Genomic DNA, 25654 nt, shown 5'->3' with positions numbered 1-25654 from the left:
ACATCTACTACTACTGACAGTAGTAACTGTCCAAACTGTTACTATATTAAGTAAATCCTGGGTAGAAAGTTGCTTCTGATTTTGAGACATGACGTGAAGACATGTTACAAGGATATATATATATATATATTTTCCCTCAATACATGGATTTTGTGAACTTGGAGCAATACCTCCTTATCATTGGATAATTCATTATTTTGCCAGTTGATCAGACTGACAAATCTCACTTCGCAGGTGAAAGTTGCTATCCTGAAGTATATTGAGTCCCTGGCAAGACAGATGGATCCAACAGACTTTGTGAACTCCAGTGAGACAAGACTTGCAGTATCTAGAATTATAACCTGGACAACAGAACCAAAGAGCTCAGATGTGAGAAAGGTAAGCCAAAATGTTGGAGATTTCAGTGACTGTTTTTCTTTTTTTTTTAAAAAAAAAAAAAGTCTTAAATTTTAAGAAATCAGTATTTAGAGACTAATTAACGAAAAAGAGGAAAAAACGCATACCTTGCCATCCAATCTGATGTGTTAATTCAGTAAAGGCACTCTTCACATTTATAGCTACTTGTCTGTGTAACTTTAACTGCTATTAACATGCAAAAAGAAAACATGATTTAAACAGGTACTTGCTATTGAGCAGTATGGAAATACCTATAGTAATTTACTTAGGTAAAGAGCAAGTGCTTTGTAGGCTCAGATGAAATCTAGCACAACTTCAGCAACACAGTATTTATGAAAGGAAAGAAAACAAATCAGTAATCTGCCAAGGGCTTCTTTTCTTCTTTTTAATTCTTTTTCTTTTAAAAGCACATTGTCCTTATTTCAGCCTGGAAAGAATTGACACATTTAGGTCGGGTATAGATAGTACAGTTACCTTGTTCCTTTTCTTGTAGATGCAAGTGTCAGGTAAGCTAAAATGGAGCAGATACATGAAACAGTCTCACTTTCATCTGTTATCTGGCATCTCTAACAATTTAAAATGAGCTTATTTTTCCAGATGAAGTACAGGAATAAATTCCAGTAGGTGTTACAAGTTTTAAGCAGTGTTTGGACTAAAAATGTAAGCATTTCAGAATGTAAAAATTATGATGCACTTCTATATTTTAAATGTTCAATTAACTTTACCAATAAAATTGTTGATAAATGGATTTTGATGAAATGATCACTGGCTAAGAAAGGTGCTACAGCTGCAGCATATCTAATGACAATCAGATTTCAAAGAAGGTTTCTGTGTGTGCTGTGTGCTTTTCAGCATAGGTTTGCTCAGATTTGGAGGAAAACATCTCATCCAGCTCTTAAGACTTTCTGCAGAGATTATTTACACACTGTGACTGAAACTGCCTTCTACAAGATAGTCTGTCTCTGAAGAGAATGACTTTAAATCCCAGACTTAAATCTGGAACATGAATTCCCATTTTGATGCTCTATTGACAAAGTCAGAATTAAATAACAGGGGAAAAAATGCTTCTCTTGTAAGTTGAAAGTAAATTCCAAGCTAAACAGTTTGGCTGGTGAGATTCTGGCAGGTTGAAAGTGTTCTAATTCAACTAGAAATAGACACCAAAAGCAGAAAGCAAAATCTCAGTGCTGCTCAGCAGAAGAAATATTCCACCATTAGAGGTCAACATTGCTGCATGCAAAGTTGAGTAAAGAGCAACTCTGCAGCAGCTGTAAAACAGGCTGTTAGCTGCAGAGCTGCAGCATGGGGTGAGGACGCACGTTCACAACGCAGTGACCTTATCCAAGATTCACAGAGCACTGGTAAAACTGCCAGCAAGCTTCACTGGAGCAGTACCTTGGGCAAGCATCACAGGGCCTGGGGGCTGATAAGAGATTGCTCCGTCTAATTTCTTTTTATTAAACCTGAATGTGACTACTGCATCTGCCTCCAGTGCTGGTAGTGTTCAGGTGTGTTATTGCACAACTGAGCCTAATTTAGGCTACTAAAATGAATGCCAAGGTGATCTTTATTTCATCCTACTGTTGGTGTACTATGGTTTTATTAAGAACATAGTGCAAACTACTGGCTTTGGAAGAAAGATTGCGGCCAAGGATTTATAAGCTATCATTGGCCATTATCTCTTTGAGGGCTATAGTTAACGGACTAATAAATTCATTATGCAATAACGAACTTGATTATCACAGGCCAGCCCTGACACGTAAGCGTCCTGAAGAACACAATTACATACGTATATATATAGGGGACTATGAGATGGAAAAACAGTACTAGTTTTTTATATGAAAAAAGATTAATTTGTATAGCTTAAGGGGCAGAAGCTGATATCTCTCCTCTTGGAAGCTATTACTGCTGATAACCCTCAGGGTCTGAGGTTTTCAAAGTGCAGGGTGATCATGCAATTCTGAACGTTGCTACCCAAAAAACTTGAGGGAACAGGTAAAGGCCTGGAAGAGAGGAAGAAGAAATATAATTCAGACTTCCAATGCTCAGGAACTCATCAGAATGCTGGAGAGTCTTGGAACGAGTGTAAAGTGCAGGTAAAACAGGCACATTCAAATATAAATGTTCTCATGAGGTGAACACTCATGCTTGTTAGGTGCATATGGCAATAAATAATACTGTTTTTTCCTGTGGTAGGACCTGTCCATGAAACAGTTTATGTTATCAGTCAATAATGGGATCTATCTTCTGGGGCTGTTAGCTGTACACAGTGGTCATGGAGGTTCCAGCCCTGTGGTTATTAAGGTATTGGAGAAAAAGTCAACCTAAGGTGACATCTAATCCAAAAACCTATTTCAAACTGAATAATACATCTGTATGAAACTCAATACACCCATCTGGTGACTTATTAAACAAATGTACTGATCATGTTTAACCTGTCTGCCATTGCTTTTGGATTACACATCATATTTAATAGATTTTTGAAATCACAAATAAACTTAGCTTAAAGATTTGCTGTTGTGCAGAAAAGAGTTGATGCTTCAGCATGAAATGATAGCCATAGTTAAATAAAAGCTCTGTTATCACTGGTGTATTAAAAGTAAAAAACATCATGTACTTTCAGGAGCATACAGTTAACATCACTGTGAGTAACTGACAAATAACGTCTCAGGGCAGAACTCATTTAGATTGTTGACAGTGGCAGTAAATTATATATAGTGAAAATTATTGGCATGTTTTATTTTTAAAGTAAAGCGAGCTGCAGAGTGTTATGGGTAAATATTTTTTCATTGTTTTAAAGGTAGTTAACACTTAACTTGAATGCAAAGTAAATACTTTTTAATATTTTCTTCCTGGAAACAGTGCTAGAAGAAAGGTGAAAGGCATTTGTCCATTGTGTTAAATAAAAGGTCTTAGGTAGAAACAGAGCATTTTGCATTTTGTCAGTAGTTATATGGTGGGAAAATGGTTCATATTTTGCCTGCAGGTGCCATGAATTGCATATGTGAGAGCGTGTGTTGGTGATTTATGCACATGCAGTCAGTTTGTCATTTATTCCCCAAAGGCGCATGCATGATATGTACATCAGTGGACAGAGCACAGATCATGATTTAAGAACTCCAGGTTTGATTGTGCTAGTGTTTAAAGTTGTGTGAGTCACTTCACTCTGCCTTGGTTTATTTCTCTCTATCATGGGGTGTCAATTTGGATCGCTCTTTTTGACAATTTTTCGAATTCAATGAGATCATTCTACACAAGACAGTTATTACTCTTCAGAAAAGTAAGAAAAAATAGTAATGCAAATAGATGACTGTTGTTGAGGCTATTAAGTCAGTAACTTTACTGTTATCTCTAATATTGCCAGCAAAATAATTGTGCAATCCTTACGTAGGCAAAACTCCCATTAATTTTGGATTACAGACTTGGGCTCCATGTGGGAAAATACTCTGATTCTGGCAAAGAGCCATCAGCACGAGAATGGAAATTAAAATGAGGTTTCTAATTGACTCTGTCCAAAGCCTTAAGCCCAAGGCTGAGGGGAACGGAAATTTTTACTAAACATGAGAGCTCAGCCCTAAGAAGGGGATTGGAGTCATGTGTAAGGGCGCCTGGGATCCTGGTGCTTGGGAGGAGTTTGTGCACAGATGGAAAGGGAGCAAAACTCTTCAAAGTGAGGGAGGGGTGATGCTGCCACCACCTTGGCAGTCGGTCAAGCTCTGATCTTAACAGTAGCAGATCTATATCATGTTACTGTAATTTAGCCCACTAATCTTAAGGAAGAAGTATTTTTTTCTTCCGTGACAAGTATCCTGCCTGGCTTCCTTTTTGATGAAGCACACTTGGTTTTATCTGTTATGGACATCTCTAGGTCCTGTGCACGGCATTGTATTCTGCCTTCCGCTTGGAAATCTCCTCTAGGCTAGGAAAGCTCCTCTGTCAACTATCCCACTCTTATATTTTGTTTTGACTAAGCTGCCCTTGAGCAGGGACTTGGTAAGATGTTGAAGCCATTGCAATGAATCCAAAAGCCCGAGCAAATATTGGTATTACTCAGACTTACATCGTCACTTCAGTTCCTCTCGGCCTGCCTGTCCAAACAGTGACCTCCTTGGATTGTCACTGGTTTATGGGTAAAGGTCTAGAGGTAGCTAAAGACAACCATAAGCCATGTATGGAATCAGAATTTATTCCAAAACAGATTTTTCAGGAACTGTTTTAAGTTACTAGAAAAAGGAGGTCAAAGAGAAAGCTGTAGGCCACCAGATTCATGCTCTCAGTCAACCAAGGCAGGTTGCAGCAGAGAAGACATTTGCAGAAAAGCTTTCAAGGGGCAAAGCATTTAAATGTTGCTCAGTAGGTCAGGAGCTCTAGCTTTCTTGTAAAGTTCCTAGACAAAAATTGCATGTCTCATAAAGACCCTGTGAAGAGCCAAGTTAACAGAGAAACAGGCTGTAGGATTTCATCTCTATCTCACGAGTCTTAAATAGCAGCATGTCCACACTGCTGAGTTTAGCAAAAGGATATTCTTAACGTTGAGCTAGAGCTAAATGCTAAGAGGAACTACTTTCAGGGATTTAAACATAGTCATTGTTAGGAAAAATAGTGTAATTCATCAAAAATGGTGCTTGGTGGATTTCAGTAATTACTTGCTTTAATGCTCTAGAACAAAAAGGTTCTCAGTGTCCTAGTTGTGTTTCCAAAATAGTAGCTGTCATTTTCTGTTTGTTTTGATTTTGAAGCTGAAGAGCTATGAGAGTGCAAATATTTTTAGTGTATGCAGCGTAAGAAAAATAGCTTTTCTGAACAATAGTGGCCAGAAAGATCATCACATGTTTGTTGGGTAGCGTGGTCTTTTGGGTAGCTTTCCTTAAAATGGCTCTTGGGTTTGTACAGAGCCTTCTGGACTCCCTTGTGTTGAAAGCAGTTTGTTGTACCAGCAGTTGCACTTTCTCAGCTTGCTAGAAACTAAGAGCTAATGCTAACGTGAGATAAGGGACTGCTTCACAGAGCATATATATATTATGCATCTGTGCATAATATGTCTGTACACGCCATGGATATAAATATACACATGCACCTATATAGGTAGATGTGACTCATCTTTTTTTAATATGAGGACTAAAGGTTTACATGGTGCCTTGTAAAATGATCAAATAAACGGATCATTGGCTGCTTTCTCTATGCAGTCATGGATCAGTCTGCCACGCGGCATGTCAGATTTCCAGGCAGGTTGAAGTGCATGTTTTTATTGCAAACTGCTTCCAGAAACTGATCTTTCTCTCTTAGCTTATATGTGGGAATGACCTGTATCATGCCAGGGTTATATGAGCTTCTCAGTTGTCAAAAAATAGATAATCCTTGGTGCTAGTTCTAAATAAAATATTCCGGCGGGGAGGAAGCCCCATTTGTAGAAGAGTTACCTTTTTTGGATGGAACAAAGTAATTCAGAGTAGCATCTTCCTGACTTTGGAGAGTAACGTCTGACTCTCCTGGAACCTGTTTTGCTCTAGTCTTTGCTATGGCCAGGTGACAGAAGGCCAGCATATATGAGGAGATTAAATATATTACAGAGCTGTAATCAAAGTATGTAATTATTCAGTGCTGTTTAGTTTTTGCTGGCAGTGCTGGCAGTTTTTTGAGATGCCATTCACACTGTAGTCACATTTTGACAAGTCATGCAACCATACACAATTTGTAAAGCCTTTTATGCTGTACTAATTGTGGCTGTATAAAACGCAATGACAGTGTGGATTTGATCTATATATTAATTCTGTGTGTATCTGTTAAAATCTTCCTTTTCAGGATATGGATGTAAACAGAATAGTCTAATAGAAATCTCTTGGGCCTCTGTATTCAGAAAACTTGAAATCAAGCTAGCGTGCTTGGATTATGGACTGTTGAAGGAATTGTGATTCATGCTGCCATATCAGTAATCTGGACATCTGTGATCATCTGATCTAGACCCAAAAAGGGAACAAGCGGGAGGTTCGGTTTGGCAGATAGTTTGTTAGCTTGTTTCTAAGCTAAAGCTTAATTGTCTGCTAGAAAGTATGCTGAAACTGCACTTTTGTAGACTCTGCAAACACTCTAGGGGTGAATTAACTCTCAGTATCAGCTATGCTCATCCAATAAGGTGGTTAAAGTATTGCCCAGTGTCAATACATGTGCTAATGCAAGCTGCTAATGTCACTGCTGCTTCCCAGTCCTACTGGATTTCTGTTCTAGCTGTGCTTTTGTATAACTAAGGGGATATCAGGACAGATGAACGAACGAACTCAAGTCCTGCATTGTTAAAATCATGCTTGCCCCAGCCTGGATGGCAAAATGAATAATTCATATGCAGTATGATTATATTTGTCAAAAATGAGCGCACATTAGTGTGCAGCTTCCCCAGATCGATCCCAATGTACAAGGCATTTGTAGAGTGTTGGCCTGTTAGGGCACGCTGCAGTCAGGAGCTTGCATGTTCTTGATTCTTATTTCCTCTCAACACCGAGACACACATGCATAGACAGATATGGGAAGATCCAGGCTCTGCTCCCAATGCTCCTGGCTGGCCGGATGCAAATCCTATTGCTGTCTCACTGCAATTGCACGTTACCCAGGTCCTGCATCATCTCAGCTGGGTTTTCCAAATGGCTATGGAAGTCATGGGTAGGTCGCCAAAGCAAAGCCCTGCAGAAAGGCTAAGGGAAAATCTGTAAACCTGAGAACTGTGGCTGAATAATTTAAGTCAGTGCTGCCCTCTGCTGAAATAATCTCTTTTGGTTAAGTCAAATTAGTGTTTTTAGTTGCTTGAAAATATGCAAGTGACTGGTTAAAACTGTCTTATGCAAAGCAATAGCATATGTACTGTTTAGGTCATTTAGTTGAATCTATACTTTCTCTAAATAATTTAAACTTTCCTGTTTGTCAACTCCAGACCATGCATAGTTGGGTAGGTGAGGATTTGCCAGCTAGGACAACTACAGCTTCCTCAGGGCCTGGTGAAGGAAACTTGGAGGAGAAATGTAAACAGGTAGACTAAATGTAGTATGCACTAATCACACTAATCTTGTTTGCAGTCTCACCTCAGCTGTGTAGCTGTGCAGAGAGACCTTGCCTGGGAGCCTGAAAAAGTGTGTGTGTCTGTAAAATAATGTTGGCTTTGCTGTGCTTTCCTGTTAACTTTGTTCTGGTTTGCAGATTGCTTTTGTGTCTCAAACAACTGGAGTTTGGGGTTCTCTGCTCTGACAGGGTTGGCAGTATCATGAGCTTTTTGTCAACATAAATTTGAGCAATTTGCAAACTGCTTTCACATTGCTCAGGCACTGGCAGTTTATTCTGCTTTGTGGATTGGAAAAGCTACAGGGACTTGCAGGAAGCTTAGGTCAGGTCACTGACCAGGTATTTCCTTAAAATCGATGGATATCCCAATTAGCCTTGACCTTTTTCCTTAGCAAGCCCAAACTTTTTAAAAGGGGCTTTGATATATCACAGAGGTTGCTGGATTTTTATGAATCTGACCATTGCCTGCTATCTAGGTTTAAAAATAAAATCTGCTAGAGTATCTGTGTGTGTTCAGCAGCCAGTGCTGCTGGGCAGCACAGGTTTTGCACTGGTTCAGTGTGAAACTTGAGGAGCTGCTACCTGCCTGTGGAAGCAGATGCCTGGCTGCGTTGCTGTAAAGGGAATAAAGAAGGTGCATAAGTGACCCCATTCAAATGATTCAACAACCAGATGCTCAGCTGGACCCTCTCACTCTCCTAGGCAGGCCTTGAATTCACTGGAGCTTCATCAGCCTACACCAGCAGGGAATGGTCCCCTTAACCTCTGGTGCTCTTTTGGGTCCACACTATTCCTCACTGAAAGGAGAGGGATTAGTGAGCATCAGTTGTGGTAGAGGGCTCTTTAGGTTGCCTTTTTTCATGTTTAATATCATCAAGCATGAGTGCTGCATGGGGAATGTGTGTACACTGAGTACAGGAATTTTTTTTAGGTTTTTTTATTATTATTATTATTTATGCCTTGAATAAGCGTATTAAAAGACAAGCCAAGATTTTTCAGAAATGACTAATGACTCTGAGGTTATGAAAATGTCCCCAAGTCACAGGCTGAATGGAGTAACATTGTAACATCATTCCTGAAAGATGTCATTTGACTTTGATATAGATTAAGTAAATGAAACTTAAATAATTATGAAGCGTGTCTGGATCTAACTAGCAGACAGGTGTAGAAAGGCTCTTCGATAAAATAAAATAAGCTATATTACATCTGAAAAGTGTTGTAAGAGAGAGACTTGAAGCATTTTGTAAATGTGATTTCAAGCCAGCGTGGACCTTTTCAGCCTTTGAGGTCAGTGGGAACTGTGTCCTTCATTTAATGGTAGGAGGGCCAAGACCTTTGTGTTTTAAATCTGAAGCAGGAAATTATGGTTGAACTTTTGGATAATAGCTTTTACAAGGCAATACAAACCTACAAATACAAGAGATAAGAAATATTTAACACATAGATTCAGTGTTGCCTTTGAGAGCTGTAATACTTCTTGACTTTATTTCAAAAAACAGGCTATATTTTTTTTCAGGCCCCATAAGAGTATATGTGTTGTGAGTCAGTTCAGTACTCCATTTAAAGCCCAGTGATGTATTTGCAGGCCATAACAAAGCTACTAAAAAACGTTCAAGCTACACAAAATGCTAATACAAAGCAGAAAGGTGCCTCCAGCATCACTCATAGAGTACACATGGTCTTGGGTCCTCCTTGCTCTCTTTGTGCAGGACATCTCTAAGGATGACCTTATTTCTAACCCATCTGTGGGGGATCTAAGGGACAGGATCTTGCATCCTGTCCCACGTCACTGTACCTTGGGCAGCTCCTAGCTTACCAGCTGATCTCTCTGGATGTTTTAGATTCTGAGCATTCCCTCAATTTAGAAACCTTATTGATCAACTTTCCTGTTTTTTGTCATGTCAGTGAATGTGAGATCTGCTTGTTCTGGCACAGATGTGTGTGGTTTTTTTCCTAACCATTTGGGATGTGCATGACTTCATATATGGCAATGTTCTTTGGCACCACTGTCACTTTGCATTCAGTTGTTGATTGTTGTCCTGAGGTCTCTTGTTTGCAGTAATATTTTTATAGCAGAATGCTGGTGAAACTTAAGTGTCTCGGATCAAACGGACAGAGATACAAATCCTTGATGGATACCAGGCAGAGTTGCCTGCAACTTGAGTCATGGGAGGGTAGAGTTAGGAAAACCATGGGAGTTATCTCTTCCCATCTTTCATCCTTGGGTGGTTAGTGTGAAGTGAAAATGCCGTTTTGTGTTTCAGTTAATTAGTGGGAATTTCGGCAGGATCCAGCACATTCCTTACGTGTCTCCTGAGGCTTCCAGACTTCACTCCAAATAGTTCATGGCAGTCCTGGGAAGCCCCTTGACTATTGGGTGCCTCCGTTTCTTTGGCCATATGCAAAGTGCTGCTTACCAGGCTTTGAGATCTGCAGATGGGGAGTGCTCTTTGAACACAAAGCTGCGTGGCTATGGGCTGAGCTGGCTGAGCAGCAGCATCGCTGCCGCGTGAATTGCAGTTTGCACACAGGAACAACGAGATGCTTTCATTCCCCTCTGCCATGGAAAGGTTTCTCTGTACCGAAGTTCATCGTCTGCTCATGGATCATGCTTCACAGGGAACTGCAGATACGCTTAATTACTGCAACTTTAAAAATACATTATTAACTAAAAGTACCATCTCCTTCGTTGAGAACAAAGAATGTACAGTTATAGCCACAATAGTGAATTATATTTTTAACCCTCTTCCAAGTTTATCTTTTTGTTTTTAGGGAGTTCTGGAAAGTTCCAGGAAGGTTCAGATACAAATGTCTGCTATTCCTAAACCTTCATGCTGATCCAAAATTGCAGCTCATGCTCCTCTTATTCTGAAACTAAGCTATTGCTTAGTATCCAAACACATACCCTGGAGGCTGGTGCGTCCACAGCTTTCCCCAGTTGGAGAAGGTGGTTGCTGGTTCTTTGCCATTATTTCACTTTCCCCGTTGTTTAACTTGGCTTTTGCACTATCTCTGCTTATATTCTCAGATCGGGGATGGAAAACAAAGCAGAATTGGTGCCATTCACATGGGCTGTGTGCTGCTGGGGAGATCTAGTTAGGAACACGTGATGTTAATTACTCCTGCAGATCTGTGCTCGGTGATTTATGCTGTTCTCATTCCCATTTGATTCCATTGTCTTAGTTCAGGATATGTGGAGCTGTATGTTTGCTGATGGAATTAGTGGAGATCCTGTTCTGGCAGTGGCGTGAGACCCTGCCTGGTGAAATTAATGATGAAATTCCCAATTCTTTCTGTGTCGCTTTCACCTAGCGGCTTTGGAGAGTCTGCTGTGTTTTATTTGTCCTGGGTGAGGGAAAGGTCCCTCTTGCTGTCCTGGTAGATCTTCCACCTGACCCAGGGCCTTCTGTTGCTGCAACAGCCTCCATGGTTTGCAAGGAATGGTGGGAAAGCAGAATTGGGGATTCTGAAACCAATTTGGATCCTCAGGAAGAGGAGTTATTGGTTAGTATACAAAACTTCAGTCCTTTCACAAGCAAAAGGTATGGGAATAGCAAATTCAGTTCCTAGATTTTTCCTACTTATCTAAGCCTTTGGCTTTATTTTTGATTTCTATTAGTTTTTGCAGTAAATTCCTGAATGAAGTGTACAGGATAGGGAGACTAGCTGTGAGGAGCTGCATGCACTTGAGAAACTTACATAAATGCAGGAATGTTTTGTAGGCTGCAGCTGTGAAGTTAGCTGTGCTAACTAATATATCCCTGTGACATATCCAAAATATGTTTGTCTAGTGTGGGCACCTTCTTTTTAAATGAAACACTTGCATCATTTACCATAAGGATCATTCCAGGCAAAATGTATATTTATAAAATCTGTATATTCAGAGAATAAAAACTGTCTTTTTATTTATTTATTTTTCAGGCAGCACAAATAGTCCTGATTTCTCTCTTTGAACTGAACACTCCCGAGTTTACCATGTTACTTGGTGCCTTGCCAAAAACATTCCAGGATGGTGCTACCAAGCTCCTGCACAACCACCTCAAGAACTCCAGTAACACCAGTGTGGTGAGAGCCCTTGTCCTTGCAGGCAGCAGAGCCCCACGCCGGCGGCTCGCTGATGCGCCCTTGCATGACTGTCATCTTTCTTGAAACAATATTGCAGCAGAGGCTTCTGTATGAGGCTGTTTTTATAGGGGCTGTTAAAGCAAAAAGCTCGGGTATTTTCAACATTTAACACCATCAAGCCAATGCAGATTAAAAGAGAAGATCTTGCAAGTTTATGGGGTTGGTGCTTTCAAGTCAGTGTGCTTTCGAAAATCATGCCAGTAATGACCTTTGGCTAAAAGAGAGTCTCTGATCTGGCAGAGTTTTCTGGGTGTAACGCAAATGTTGAAATTGGTTCTGTTCAATATCTGATATATTGCCTGTTAAGAAATTTGCAGGGCGTTTGATCTGACCTAGTAGGTGTCCTCACTCTGTAACTATTATCCAAAGTTTATTTTTATGTGGAACTCTGGGCTTATTTCCCCAAAGGAAGGTGTTAGAGGAGAACCCAACTTTGTTTCTAAACTGCCTTTTTCCTCCTAGCAGCAAGTGAAGTTTTTTTGTTTGTTTGTTTTCCCCTGGTCTATGTAGAAATCCTGTAAAATTTTCTGGAATTTGAACCCTCCCATCTGAGCGCGTGCATAGAGACAAGTAGACGTTTGTGTAAGCTAAAATTGCGCACTAAGCTCCTAGGAGAACAGGCTGGATTCACTCATTCTTTCCACCTTGTTCAACTTCCTCCTGTATGAAATGGTTCATAAGTGGGAATATTTTTCTGCTTGTTTTACTGTGGTATAAATGATTATGCAGGCCAGTGGAAAATGATAAATTATATTGTTAACTTATGCCCCTAACAAGCACAATAGAATGCTTTAGACAATGTGGAAAATAGCTGCGTAACTAAATTGCCAGAGTAATCATCTCCATGCTGTGGAGCATGGAGAATGGTGTTTGAGGAGCTGGGTGGCTTGGTAGATTGATAAAACATTTTCCTGGCATTACTGCAGACCATCCACATAGCCTGGCTAAAATTACAGGTCCTGTGGACTATAGAAAGATGCACATGTGCCTCCTTGATTCCCAGAGCAGTCCCTCTGCAAGGCCTTTCAGAGCACTTCCCCAAATACATTTATACATTTATTTTGCATCTGTGCAGTTTGAAGCCTAGCTGCAGCAAGCACATGAACTTTGTGCATGAGTGCTATATGTGCCCTGAAAGGCAACTTCCTTGGGATTGAAAATATCATAGAGCCTTCTTACTGGAAAAAAAAAAGGGCCCATATTTTCTGTGGGTTGTTTCTTCAGTTGACTGTCAGTTCGCACTGCAGATTTTTAGGTCAAGAGTTGTCATCAAAACTGGACTAAACTTGCCTAGGGCAAATAGAGGCAGCATTTGGACCTGTTGTTCGTGTTGTCTCGCTTTTTGTGTGTTGTAGCACACTGCTAATCCCCGTTGTCTTGCTCCTTTGCCAGGGCTCCCCCAGCAATACCCTTGGTCGGACTCCATCCCGGCACTCCAGCAGCAGAACCAGTCCCTTAACTTCACCTACCAACTGTTCCCATGGAGGACTGTCTCCAAGGTAATGTGGCAGGTTAACTAAAGCACTAGCAAAATCTTCAAGTGTTTCAACATGAATGTGTATTTCCAGAATGACTCATTTTCAGAGCAGATAAAGACCAAAAGTTTATAGTGATTTCTCATAACAAACAGGGCTTGAACATGATAATACATGATTACTGCTTGAGTGTTCTAGTCTTCATGTTATCTGTGTAATCTTAATTTCTCATAATATTCATTTTCTTTCACAACTAGCCCTTCTCTAGGATCAGATTGCTGGGTTCAGTAGAGGCACCATTAAATAGCAATATTAGAAACTAAGGTGGTCTTTTAGGTTACAGACGTGACTAAGTTGAGGCGTTCAGTTAAGGATTCCAGGTTGTGCCTGTTTTGTAGATCTGCCCTTTTTCTCAGTAATTCAGTTAACTCTATAGCGCTGTGCTCATGCTGCTGAGAGCAGTGATAAACCTCTCCTGTTGTCCTCTTGTGCTTTGTGAAGATGCAGAGCAAGCCAAGGTAGCGATCCTGTTTCAGCCATGCACTCTTCTTCAGTTGTCCTCTTAGTTGCCTCTTGGCCAAGCAGAGGCCTGGTCCCCAGGAGAGCAGGGGCACTGCAGCTGCCAGTCTAGAACGTATTGATCCCTTCCAAAACCTTTTATCTGAGCAGACACAGGCCCTTAGATGTAGGGGATGTACATGGTACCAGGAAAAGCTTAAGACTAGGGGAGAAAAGGATTTAAACGGTGTGCTTTAGGGGCATAGAATTTTTGCAGAAAACATTAGGTTGTTAATTGGACAAGGTCATGCTGGGAAAGCTTCGGAGTTGCTGGCCCTGCTTCTGCAGGGGAGATCATTTCCCTTTCTCAATAGAAAAGGCAGAGGGAAACAAGCTGAGCAAGAACTTCAGTTCATAGTCCAATGTAATGACTGAAACTGAAATCTGTTGATAAGCCTTGTCGTAACTTGCTAAAGCTTGTCTGGAAGGATTCTTAGACATATGAGTTTCCATGTGTCAGGAAAACTGTGAATTTTTGGTCTTCAGTGAGAAGATACACAAGTCCAGCAGCATATCAGGAGCATGTGGAGTTTCCTGAGGAAGTTCCACATATTTAAATATACCTTTGTGGCCCTAAATCTATTGTAATTAAAGACGAGTCTGGGAAACTGAAAGGCAGAGTAGAAGTTTCTCAGTACAATATTTCTCAACAAAAATCTCATCAAGGAAGTAAGGAGTAGTAGAGCTTCTGGGGAAATGCTGTAGTGCTGCTTGCTTTTCTCCTAGCTCTAGCCTGGTTGGCTCTGCTGATTTCTGTCATGGGGAATTTTAAGTTGAGATGTGTCTCCTCCTGGTTATGTTGTGACTTTGATGGCCATGCTTGCATGTGGCACCTGTTTTTTAAAGCAGTGACCTTTTGCTGTGCTTTTTTTGGGCTTTGCCATCATGACACAACTCTGCCACTTCTTCACTCCTCTTGAGTATGCATTCTTCTTGACTCTTAATTTCAGGATGTATGTATGAAAGTATTGACTAAAAGCTTTCAGCTTACATTCATTATTTCTTTGTTGCTCTTTTCTAGAGGTGTCTTCAGTGAAGTGTGTCTACAAGGAGTAACTAGAGAGGGCATGGGATTCTAGAGCATTCCGCCATTAAAACATTTCTCTATATAGCCACACTTTGAAACTAGATGTGGCCCTAAGCTATAAGGGGCCCTTTCCCAGGGAGTGTACCCAGGCTGTGCATGTAGCTCACCATTGCTGCCTGGGGTGCTCCAAGTGCAGGCTCCATTTCGCCAGTTGAAGGACCGTGTCCAGTTCGGAATGCTAGTCTGCATGCTGGAGATGACCCCTTCCTGTGAGCATAGTCTTCATACAGAGGTTAGAGAGGTCATATAGAGACACATGTGTGTTTACTGGGACTTATAGCAGTCCATGAAGAAAAGGTAGATGATGACCAGGAATATAAAAAGGCTCTCAGTGTAGCTGTTTTCCCCTTGGACTGAGTGTGGGGGCCATATCCTTAGCTAGCACTAGGCAGCAAGGCTTCACTGATACTGTCTTTCTATGGTAGCTATGTAATCCATCCCACTTAGGTCATGTTGCTTCTCCCATCTTATTTCCAGCACAACTGATTCCCTGATTTTTGTGTGTGCATTTGAGCTGTCTGGATTCATTCAATGATCTGCTTGAACTGGACTTTGCTGATGCCAATGGTTAATTGGCTGAGCAAGGTGATAGTGTGTGCTCCAGTATTCCCTGACGTGAGTGCCTTCAGAAGGGTAACTTGCTTCCAGGGCCTTGGACAAAGCTGCTGTTCCTTCTGTGTTCATTTACTTCATCTAGTCTTGCTTCACAATCACTGGAAAGTATCCACTACATTTTTAAGTTGCATTCGAATCTGCTTTTGTCATCCTGATGGTCTTGTTTTGGGGAGAGAAGAGTTGTGGAGGAAAGGTCTTTTTCTGGAGAAGAAAAGCAAGGGAGGGCACTTTGGAGGCTTGAAAAACAGTAAGAAAAATATCTTTGGTCAGAGAAAGAATATTTCCTGGGCAGTGATCAGATGAATGGTTTGAGTTTGTGTCGGGCAGAGAAAATCTGAAATTTAGTAAGTGATGTAGTATAATTTTTAAAAAAAAGTTTTAAAAAGGGGGGGAGGGCAGGGAAAGAAAAACAGCTTGTGAATTCTACCAGCCTAAGAATACTATTTAATTGCAAAATGATCTGCAAACTAAAAAGTGGCATGTAGGTTGTGAATTTATCTGGAATTTCTTGGAATATCTGAAGGGATAATACCAAAGGAATGGGCTTGTTCTACTATTTCTGCCTTCACTGGGAGCCCAGAAACATGTATAATCCCTAAGTCTTTTATAGTGCATTTTACTGCTTGATTTTAAGCAACTTAAAAAAGCCATCAATTCTATTGTGTCAATGCTGTGAAAACTGAAACCTGAGTGAGAATGACTAGCAACATCAGTTAGTCTTACTTCTGCTAACTCCAATCGACTGCTGTGAGAAGTCGCACTAAATAGTAGTACAGCCATGTAAATGATGGCAGAATTTAACTTGTGTTGATACAGTTATGTTATTAAAGGAATAAATTTCTTGGAAGCTCTCTAGAGGAAATGCATCAACACAGAAACTAGTAATTTTATTTACTATGTAAGCTTAGGTGCTTTATTTCACTGAAAATAGGAACTGCCATTAAACGTAAATTTCAATAGTTTTGGTATTAAGTTGAGCAAGGAAAATATTAAAATAAGCCACCCACCTTGTACAGTAAGGAAAGTCTGCATTGTTTGTTGGCTTGTTTGCAGGTAGGTGAGATCTGGGGTAGGAGGTTTCAAATGAGCAGTCTTGTGAGGTGCACTTCTGTAATAGCTGTTTTGTGATAGCTAGGTGCTTTGCTTGCTGGTTAACAAGTGAGTTTCTTGACGCTGCTCTTCAGATGAGTTTTCAACAGGCATCACAGCTGTTTACACTAGAGCAGTTCTTGACTTGTTTGCCGTTGCTGATCTTGCAGCATCTTTCACTTAATACATACACAAATACGACCCTCCGAGACAGTGTGCTTAAACTTAATAGAAACAAAGTAGCATCCTGAATACTCCACCAGCTCAAGCATCTGGATTCTCATTTGGAAGATGATTTTGGAAATCCATGCAGCGTAAAGGCAGCAGGACAAAAATGAAGGCTTGTTCTTGAAACAAATTTGCACAGCATTGGATGCCTTGAGCTAAAGGCACTGTGCAAAACTGTGACCTAAAAGAGCTTTGTACAACTTCGAAGATTCACAGAGAGCTGGATTTCGTTTAGGCTTTTAAGGTTTGCCTGCTGGGACTTTGACCAAACTCCTGATTCACGTGATATGTTTTACACTCTGGACTAACTTTCATTTACTACTCATTTGGGGTCAGTTTGAATCTGGTGGAATAGAGGTGTCTCAAGCCCTGTGGAGGCTCAGTGCTAGTTGATTGGGGCAGGATTGCAGGCTCTTACTAGAGGCTCCTGGTGCCAAACTTTACAAGCTGCTCTTGGGTATCTGACTAGGATTCAACGCCAGCCCCTTTCCTCCAGGAAATTCTGTTGCTTGCAAGTATCTGCTTAGGTTGGGAATCCAGACACATGGTCAGAATTTGTTCGACTAGAACATTTTAAGAGTTGTTTGTAGAAGCTGTACCCATATATGCAATTCATTTATTAGGACAAGCAGCGACTATATACTTTTTATGAATGGTATCATCATGTTAGAAACGAGTAGAAATTAATAAAGACCAAAGCAATGACTTGTGTGGCTCAATGGAGTATTCTTGTTTAATTTTGTTTCTATTAAATTTTTCTCTCTTTCTTTCTCCAAGGCAGCATGACAGCACTAAGCCACTCAGATTATAGTTTCTTTTTTTTTCTCCCTCTCCTTTCTCTGTTTTCTCTTTCGTTTCTCCTCCGCTCACTGCAGTCGGTTCTGGGGTTGGAGTGCAGACGGGCTGTCGAAGCACCCCCCTCCCCTTTCTCAGCCTAACTCCATCCCCACTGCTCCTTCCCACAAGACTTTCAGACGCTCTTACTCTCCCAGGTAACAAGCTACCTGTTAAACCAACTTGTCTGAGGTGTCACAGTATTATTTACCTTTCACACAACGAAATTTGTTCAAAGTGGGGCATGAGATTCCCAGAGTGTCTGGTTGGAGAAGGCAATGGGTTGACTATTGGCTTTACCTGATGTTTCCATAATATGATTGTGAAACATCATGGAAAATTGCAATATTGAAATTAAAATGGCAATATTAAGTGTCCTTTTCAAAAAAGACTTGAGAGTTATTTACTGCTAATTCTGAAATCTCCTCCTGCCTCTGGCCTCGTGTTTTGTTCCTGTGTGTATATGGGCTTTAATCACTAGACTAGATTAAATCTGTGTGCTATTTTTAATCAAAAAACTTCTGAATTCAAATTTAATTCATCAGACCCATCTCTGAGTTAGCTTCCTTGAATTTTGTAAGTTCAGACCTTGCCAGCAGTGTGTCTGTTGATATGCTTTCTTCTGACTTGAATGTGGCTGTTGTCTGTGGAAGGACAGCATCACCTTTCCTCAAAGCAAGAAAGCTGAAACAAAGCAAAACAAGTGGTTCTTTGAAGGCCTAAAATCTGAGAACCTGCGGCATTTCCAGAGACATCTATGTACAAGTATAGATGTAAATATTAACCTGTATTCTGACATCATGCTGAGAAATCTATGGAAAAAAATCCATGTTGTTTTTTGGGATAAGTGTGTCAAAAATATACATTTTTCTCCTTTCATTAATCTGTGTTGATGTTTGGAATTATTTGATGCATATTCCAACCCTGAGCCTGAAAGCAAAATTACTGTGTACTGCTTGAGGATGCTAAACTGTTGATCACTTGCACATAGTTCGGGTTTGAAAGTCTATAATAGTTTAAGGAAGTAAAATGCATATTGTGTCAGACCAGTAAATTGCAAAATTATGTGTTGATGAACTTAGCTGTATTGCTTTAGTGCAATGTAACATGGAAAATAATGCTGTGACATCGCTAAAAGCTGCTCATCTCTACTCACTTCTTCTCCATCCTGTGACTCTCCTGGTTTTCTGCATGAGTCATAATTTTCTTTTTTTCTTTTGTGACTTTCTTCCCCTGGAAAGTGAGTGTAGTTCCATTTTATTTTTTCCTCTTTTTTCCCTGCCATCATGTTGTCTATGAAGTATTTCAGCACACATACTGGCAGTAACTGTGTTTGCTCACATGTAAAATTTTATTTTATATAAAATACAACCATAAGGGGATCACGTACACAAGCTTCTTGACATACAAGATCCATAGATTCCTTAGGTTTTTATCAAACTTTGGCTTTGTGCTTTGCGGGGCGGGGGAAGAGTCAGATCACATGCCCCTGTAGTTTGGCTGTTCTTTGCTCAAAACTTGCCTTAGTCCTGTAGCATGGCAGGGTCTGTATTTTGATCTCTGTTTTGGGAGCAGTGTAAGGGCAAAATTTTCCCCTGAAGAAGGCAGTGGGTATTGCAGAAGACTGTTGGTATTCCTGCAAGTCTTATCAGTTTTGCCACGGATTTCCTTAGGTGACCTTTGGTAAGCTGCTTCATCTCCTGGGATAGGTGTGCAGTTAAAAAAATCACACATACACCTTCTAGACTGACTATTTCATTGCTTAAATTTTGAACCAAGAACCTGTTGAAATCTTTGAATTAAACTTAACGGAACTCTATATTTCCGAGATGATATGCAACAAAGGTTGTCCCATTCATGCTTGATAGTTACAAGGAATCCTAAAACCTCCTTTGCTTTTCTCAGTGTGGAAAGCAAGCGCAGTGCATTAGTGTGAAATGGTCTGAAAGGCCCTAAATATTCTGATTTAAGCAGATTTATAAACAACTCTTGTTTCCTGGCCTTGGTCTGCTCTAGTGGTTTCTTTTTCTTCCCAACTAGGCCCTACCTGGGGGTTGTTCTTCGGTTTATTTGCCAGAATACAGTTTGCTGATGCTTGTGTGTTTGAAAAGCAAGCGTGTTGCTTGGAAGCCAGGGTTAAGGCTATTTTCAGTATGTGTTAATCCCAGTGGAATCAGGGAGCACCAGTCTCATCCTTTGTCTGAAGTTCTTGAGTCCAGGAAAAAGTCATGGTTCTAGATAATGAATTACCTACTTCTACTGAAAATAATATCAGTGTAGCCAGGATTGAAAAGAGTTTTTTCTCTTCTTGATTTCCTGACACATTCACCTCATAGGGAATCTTTCCTTTGTGGAAAAGGAACGCAGCTCTCTTCAGCTATCGTGCTTTAAGCCCATCCTGTCATCCTTCCCTGTTAATAGTAATTCACCCCTGTGTAGGGAGCCACTTCTTGACATTTACTGACCAACAACATGATGTAAATGTCTTAAATTCCTTTGGTTTATTTGCTTCTGGCTCTACTAAAGATTCTAGGCTCCTCCAGAGAAATTGTTCTCAATCACTAGGTCACTTCGTAACAGTCTCTCTTGGAAAACTGACTTAGTCATGCAAGCTTGACTTGAATACAGCGGGCCTGCCAATAATGCCTTCTAATTTTATTTTCTACGAGTGTGTTGGAGTTTATCTTTCTAGCCACATCTTTTCTATCATCTGTTCTTACACTCAGACACTTCTTTCTGTGGAACTTAATTTTGGATAACTCACTATGGAAGCCCAAAGCATGCGTGCCTCTACACTGCTGAGGAATTTCGAACCATCTGGCTGCAAGAAAGCACCAGATTTGTGTGAGATTTCCTAAACTTTGGTGCAATACTAAAATGCTTCTGCTGTCAAGGCACCATGCAAGTGGTTCTGTCTTTCCTATTCTGTGAATCAAAACTGGATGAAGTTAAATTAAGCTTTATGTCAAGATACATTTATCTTTCCATTTAGATCTCACATATTTGAGTCCATAGAATGTATTTGACACATTATAAAACTTGAAGCTAAATTTCATTAATTGTATTTCCACCAGCTGTTGCAACTCTTTGAGTTCACATTCATTCATATACTTATATATATATATATCTATACATACATATATATATATACACACACATGTATATGTATTTTTTTTCTTTTCATTAACACATTGCAGCACATAGGTTTCAGCTTTACAGAAGCTAAGACACTTGCTACTGTGGAATATAACAAATCCTGGGCCTGATTTCCCCTCATTTAGAACAGTTTAACTCCTCTGATTTTAGTGAAACTTCTCCTAGATTTACTCTGGTCTCAGTAGAGACTCAGACCTGAGGTCCGCTTGGATTCCATCCATGTGTTGTGACAAGTCGCCATTAGAAATGGTTCACCAAATCATCTGTTTCCAACTTGGCATTGTCTTTGTTAAAAGTTAGAAGTTGTTTCCAATTTCATCTGTAACATTTCATATACGTTTGGTCTTTAGTATGCTGGATTATGACACGGAGAACCTAAATTCTGATGAAATCTACAGCTCTCTTCGTGGAGTCACAGAAGCAATTGAAAAATTTAGTTTCCGTAGTCAAGAGGACCTGAATGAACCAATCAAACGGGATGGAAAGAAAGACTGTGATATTGTAAGTATTTGATTAATGTCTGGGGAGAGGTGAAATTTTAAAGCACTGCTTTCAAACCTGCCTTTGCTTTGTTAACTAGTATCCAAAGTCCAGATATTCTTTGTTGTGCTTTTTATTTTATTGCAAATGTCTTTTGCTTGTTGGTTACTAACTTAACTCCGAATTACTGGGTCCCAGATCTGTAGTCTTCTGCTTACCTTGAACTATTTAATCTCCTGTGAAATGTGCTCTGAACGAGAGTATCTTGTAAGGAGAAATCAGTGTTTCTTGGTCTCAGTATTGCTCAGTGATGGCTTTTTCATGGAATGGGTGTAGTCGGGTCTGTCATAGGAAAAGTTTTTAAAATGCGCACATGTTTTCCCTTGCATGTTCGTAGCTCATACATAGGAGACACCTATAACTACTTTGAGAGCCTGTTACATTACTTCATGCTTTGTGAATGGTCACAGTTATCTGTCCAGGGAGATGCCATTTGTTTTATTGAAATATATGGACATCAAAATTTCCAAGATTTGTGGGAATATTTTTTCTTGCCTCCCTCCTGGACAAACACAAGTTTAGGTTAGCGGATTAACTTGTTCTTCAAAGCTGGAAAATCTTTAGTGGTCCAAGATGGCTTTGGGCTTTGGTTTGCTAAATACCATCTGGCCCCCTTTATCAGTGCAGATGTGAGGTTTTGTGAAAAACTTATGCTTTTGTTTCCTTTCACTTTAAAAGAAGTCCACTTTCACCTATTGCTCTGGTAATTTCCATAATTTCTTATTTCTCTGGTAATTTCTAGTCTTGTCCCGGGGCTTATTTATGATTTGTGACACCCTGTGCAACTTTAAAATACTCGTTTAGATTTAGGAATCTTGGTGTGTTGCTTGTTTTTTTGTCCCTGAGCTTGTAAGATATTTTTTTTGAAACAGTAGTGTTTATATGAGTCAAGGAAAGAAGTAATTAGGTATGTGTAAAGGATGCTAGGCAAAATTCAGTCTTTTATGGGTGGATGGACTTCTAAATTTTAGAGCTACCACTGAGTTGAAATAATCTCATGCCTTTTGTGTCTGCTTGTGTCTCCAGGTGTCTCGAGATGGAGGCCTCGCGGTGCCGTCCGGCGATGTCCGTGGCAGCAGTGACGTTGTGGAAGGGGGAAGGATGGCCCTGGATAACAAAACCTCCCTTCTTAATACTCAGCCTCCCCGTGCGTTTTCAGGGCCCCGTGCTCGAGAGTACAACCCTTACCCTTATTCCGACACGATTAATACTTATGACAAGACTGCCCTGAAGGAAGCAGTGTTTGATGATGACATGGATCAGCTTCGGGATGGTTTGTATCTCTAGCTTGTTTTGCAAGCAGCTTGTTTTGTTCTTTGTGCGTTTGTGCACGTGTGGTGCTCTCGGGTGCAGGCCTGTATAAGGATACGCTGTGTTTTACTTTGCACCTGACACAGGGCTTGGCACAAAATGCTCTGTGTTCTCGTGTGAAAGCTGAACCTGATATGGGGATGTTGAGAAAATGTTATACTGCAGTTTATGTGTTTTTGCATAAAGTTTGTATCAGACTAGTCATAAGAGTTTAAATTAAATGAGTCTCTAGGGACCTTATTTTGTAGACCGTATCCTCTTGAAGATTGTAACCACTTGCTCAGTCCATAACTTAGGTGTGTTTCACTGTGTGTAAATCATGCTGCAACTTCACTTTATTCCTACTGCACTGCGATAAGGGTCAGAGGTGCATAAGTCTAGGGCAAACTCTGGAAATTCTCATCTTATAGAATTAATTATTGGAATTGGATGAAATTCAATCATTGTTTCTTCCTGGTTTGTTAGAAGCCACGTAGATTCATGATCTGAGAGACGAACTTGGGTGAAATTAAGGTGAACTTGTGAACTATTCAGGTCCTCTTTCTTGATTGATTGAGGCTGCCTGGGATTTGCTGCCTTTTGGGGGTGGAGTCTGATGTTCCATGCACTTTGTTCTGTACAGATTTAGGAATCTTGCTGTCTTTGATCTTTTCCTCATTTTCCCAAATGACTTGGTGCTGTTTGTCCTAGAAGTACCCATTGACCATTCTGATTTGGTGGCGGATCTTCTGAAAGAGCTCTCTAACCACAACGAGCGGGTGGAGGAGCGGAAAGGAGCCCTCCTGGAGCTGCTGAAGATCACGCGTGAGGATAATCTTGGAGTCTGGGAGGAACATTTCAAAACCATTCTGCTTTTGTTGCTGGAAACACTTGGAGACAAAGATGTGAGATGCAGACTTTTGTCTTGACTTTACTGTACATTGCTTCATCTAGGGTGGCAGTTTCTCCACATTAAATCTGTTGCATTTGTATTGCTTGTTACTACTTCAGCTTTTCATCAATGCTATTGCGCTGCTCAAGTTTTCTTGTGAAGGTTGTTGGCTCTACTTTCATTGTCAGCGTTAAATGATGAATTTCAAGCTACTCTGAAGTGTAACTTTTTTCTTATCCCTCCTGATAGTTTAATAACAAGTAGTTATGAAATTGAACTAGAATGAGGAAGGAAATCACTTTGGTCAACTACTGCCAATTTTTAACTTAAAGTTGGAACTGACAGACTAAGCTTTTGTTTTGCCTTATTGGGCTATCTCTTCAGTCTGCAGCACGGTGAGATTCACTAAGACTGAGCACCCTCACTGTTCCTTCAAATAAGAATCATGCTATATCTGAATGTTTATCATATTTAGGCTTACAAGCCCTCACAGTTGTTTTTCTTTGGATCTGTGTATCAACTATGTGCTGCTTATACTCATTGTGAAGCATATGGCACTCTTGAAAATGCATGTTTAATTCTGAGGTGGTGTAGGTGGGTCAGTCACTGTTGTAGTGTAAGTGTGAGCTGCTGTAGTGTCCTATATATATTACAGTGTCATCACAGATGTACAAAAAGATATAGTGGCTTTAAGTAGAAATGAAAGGCTCAGTATAGAGGAAAATAAGAATTCCTCTGTTGAAATAATATATTTGGAATGGCCCAAATCCAAACTTCTTAATATAACAGCTATAAAAATGAACCAGGTGTTGTAAATAACCTTCTGCTAATGATCTTTTGATATAAAGGATTAACGCACAGGTCAGAGTGACTACAATGACTGACTGTTCTTGAAAATAATTTCCATAAGGCTTACAGGAACATCCGTATATGAGAAGGAGTTTTGACTGTTGCATAGTTGGAGCTCAGTTTGAGGGCTGCAAAACTGAACCAAAGAGGAAGAGCAAAACAAATACAATCTGAGCTTCTTTGTACATTCATATAATACAGGCATGCTACTTGTAGTTCATTACTAAAAAAGTATGAAATTATAAGGAAAAAAATAAAACATTCTGCCATTTTGATTCTTTCCTGTATCTATGAGAACAGTCATTTTATGTGAATTTCTGTGCAGTAGATGCCAACGAGACCAACTCAATTTTCAGTATATTGTTTACTCTGCTGTACCAACTCCAGCAGAATAATATCAGACTTGTAGTGAGGGGTAGAGAGCCATCAGAATTTACTTCAAACTAGAATTTTGAGAAATGGTATCTAATGTGGCTTTCTCTTGACACAGCATTCAATAAGAGCCCTGGCACTAAGAGTCCTGAGGGAGATCTTGCGGAATCAGCCAGCCAGGTTCAAGAACTATGCTGAGTTGACCATCATGAAAACCCTGGAAGCGCATAAGGATTCCCACAAGGAGGTGAGTGAACCTTGCAGTGTTACTACTGAGAAAGCAGCACGGACTTACTGAAGAAATGGGAGATTTGATGAGTAAACATGTTGACCAGTCCTGGCAAGAGAATAATTTAACATGAAAGGCTTCCCAAGTATGCAGGGGCAAGAGTTATGCTTGCTGAAGAAAGAAATTTTGAGACTGAAACAGCTCTGGGTGGATTAAGAGCCATCTAAGGTTGTAGACTGTCTTGATTTATCAATTCCTCAGGTTTTATTTATCTGGGGATAGGATAAGATCCAAGAATACATGTGTATTTGATAAGTTTGTGGAGCATATCATGGGCACTCCAGTGCCTGCATCTCTACAGGCAAGGGAATGCTGGTGAACACCAAACCCTTATACAAGTCAAACTTGAGAAAAGAGAATGATAAAGTTGGTCATGCTGGATGACTTCTGGATAACAAGAGAAAATGGACAAAAAGGGCGTCTTGCTGAGAAGAGGAAAATGTGGCAGAGGGAAGAGGCAAGGGAAGGGTGTCTTGCATTTTTGTGCTGTGAAAGAATTCATCCTTGTAAAATCCAAGTGAAACATTTTACTGTAGTCAAATAGAAATAAAAGGACATCACAATTACATTTGAAGTTGCAGACAATTTTGTAGATTGGCTTCCAACCTAGATAATTTCTTCTACCTTCTGCACGTTGAAAGTTTGAACTGGAATGGGATGTGAATTCCTGTATATTTCTGGGATGGCATTTTAACCAAAAATCTTTCCTTTGAAATCTAAGATACTTGGTCTTCTGCAAAGGGGAAAAGGCCTTGTAGTTAAATGGCAATTTTAGGCACTCCTGGTTAGCTTTATCCATGAGAGATTGCTGT

At 40.2% G+C, this 25654-nt stretch overlaps 1 protein-coding gene across 1 annotated transcript in view; it reads left to right on the top strand.

The window, feature by feature from the left end:
- The window catches only part of CLASP1 (cytoplasmic linker associated protein 1), a 160551-nt gene that overhangs the window by 121725 nt on the left and 13172 nt on the right, over positions 1-25654 (top strand). Inside the window, exons 32-39 of the mRNA XM_088519570.1 lie at positions 235-378; positions 11365-11508; positions 12961-13067; positions 17496-17612; positions 20961-21111; positions 22177-22423; positions 23152-23345; positions 24672-24800. Of these exons, the coding sequence (XP_088375696.1) occupies positions 235-378; positions 11365-11508; positions 12961-13067; positions 17496-17612; positions 20961-21111; positions 22177-22423; positions 23152-23345; positions 24672-24800 (1233 nt within the window). The remainder of the gene's footprint in view (positions 1-234; positions 379-11364; positions 11509-12960; positions 13068-17495; positions 17613-20960; positions 21112-22176; positions 22424-23151; positions 23346-24671; positions 24801-25654) is intronic.

Source organism: Tinamus guttatus, unplaced genomic scaffold, assembly GCF_059628265.1.
Source record: "Tinamus guttatus ecotype Peru unplaced genomic scaffold, ASM5962826v1 Tinamus_guttatus_pri_ptg000060l, whole genome shotgun sequence".
Lineage (NCBI taxonomy): Eukaryota > Metazoa > Chordata > Aves > Tinamiformes > Tinamidae > Tinamus > Tinamus guttatus.
Note: the sequence above shows the minus strand (reverse complement) of the source record. Positions and strands in the feature narration are given on the sequence as shown.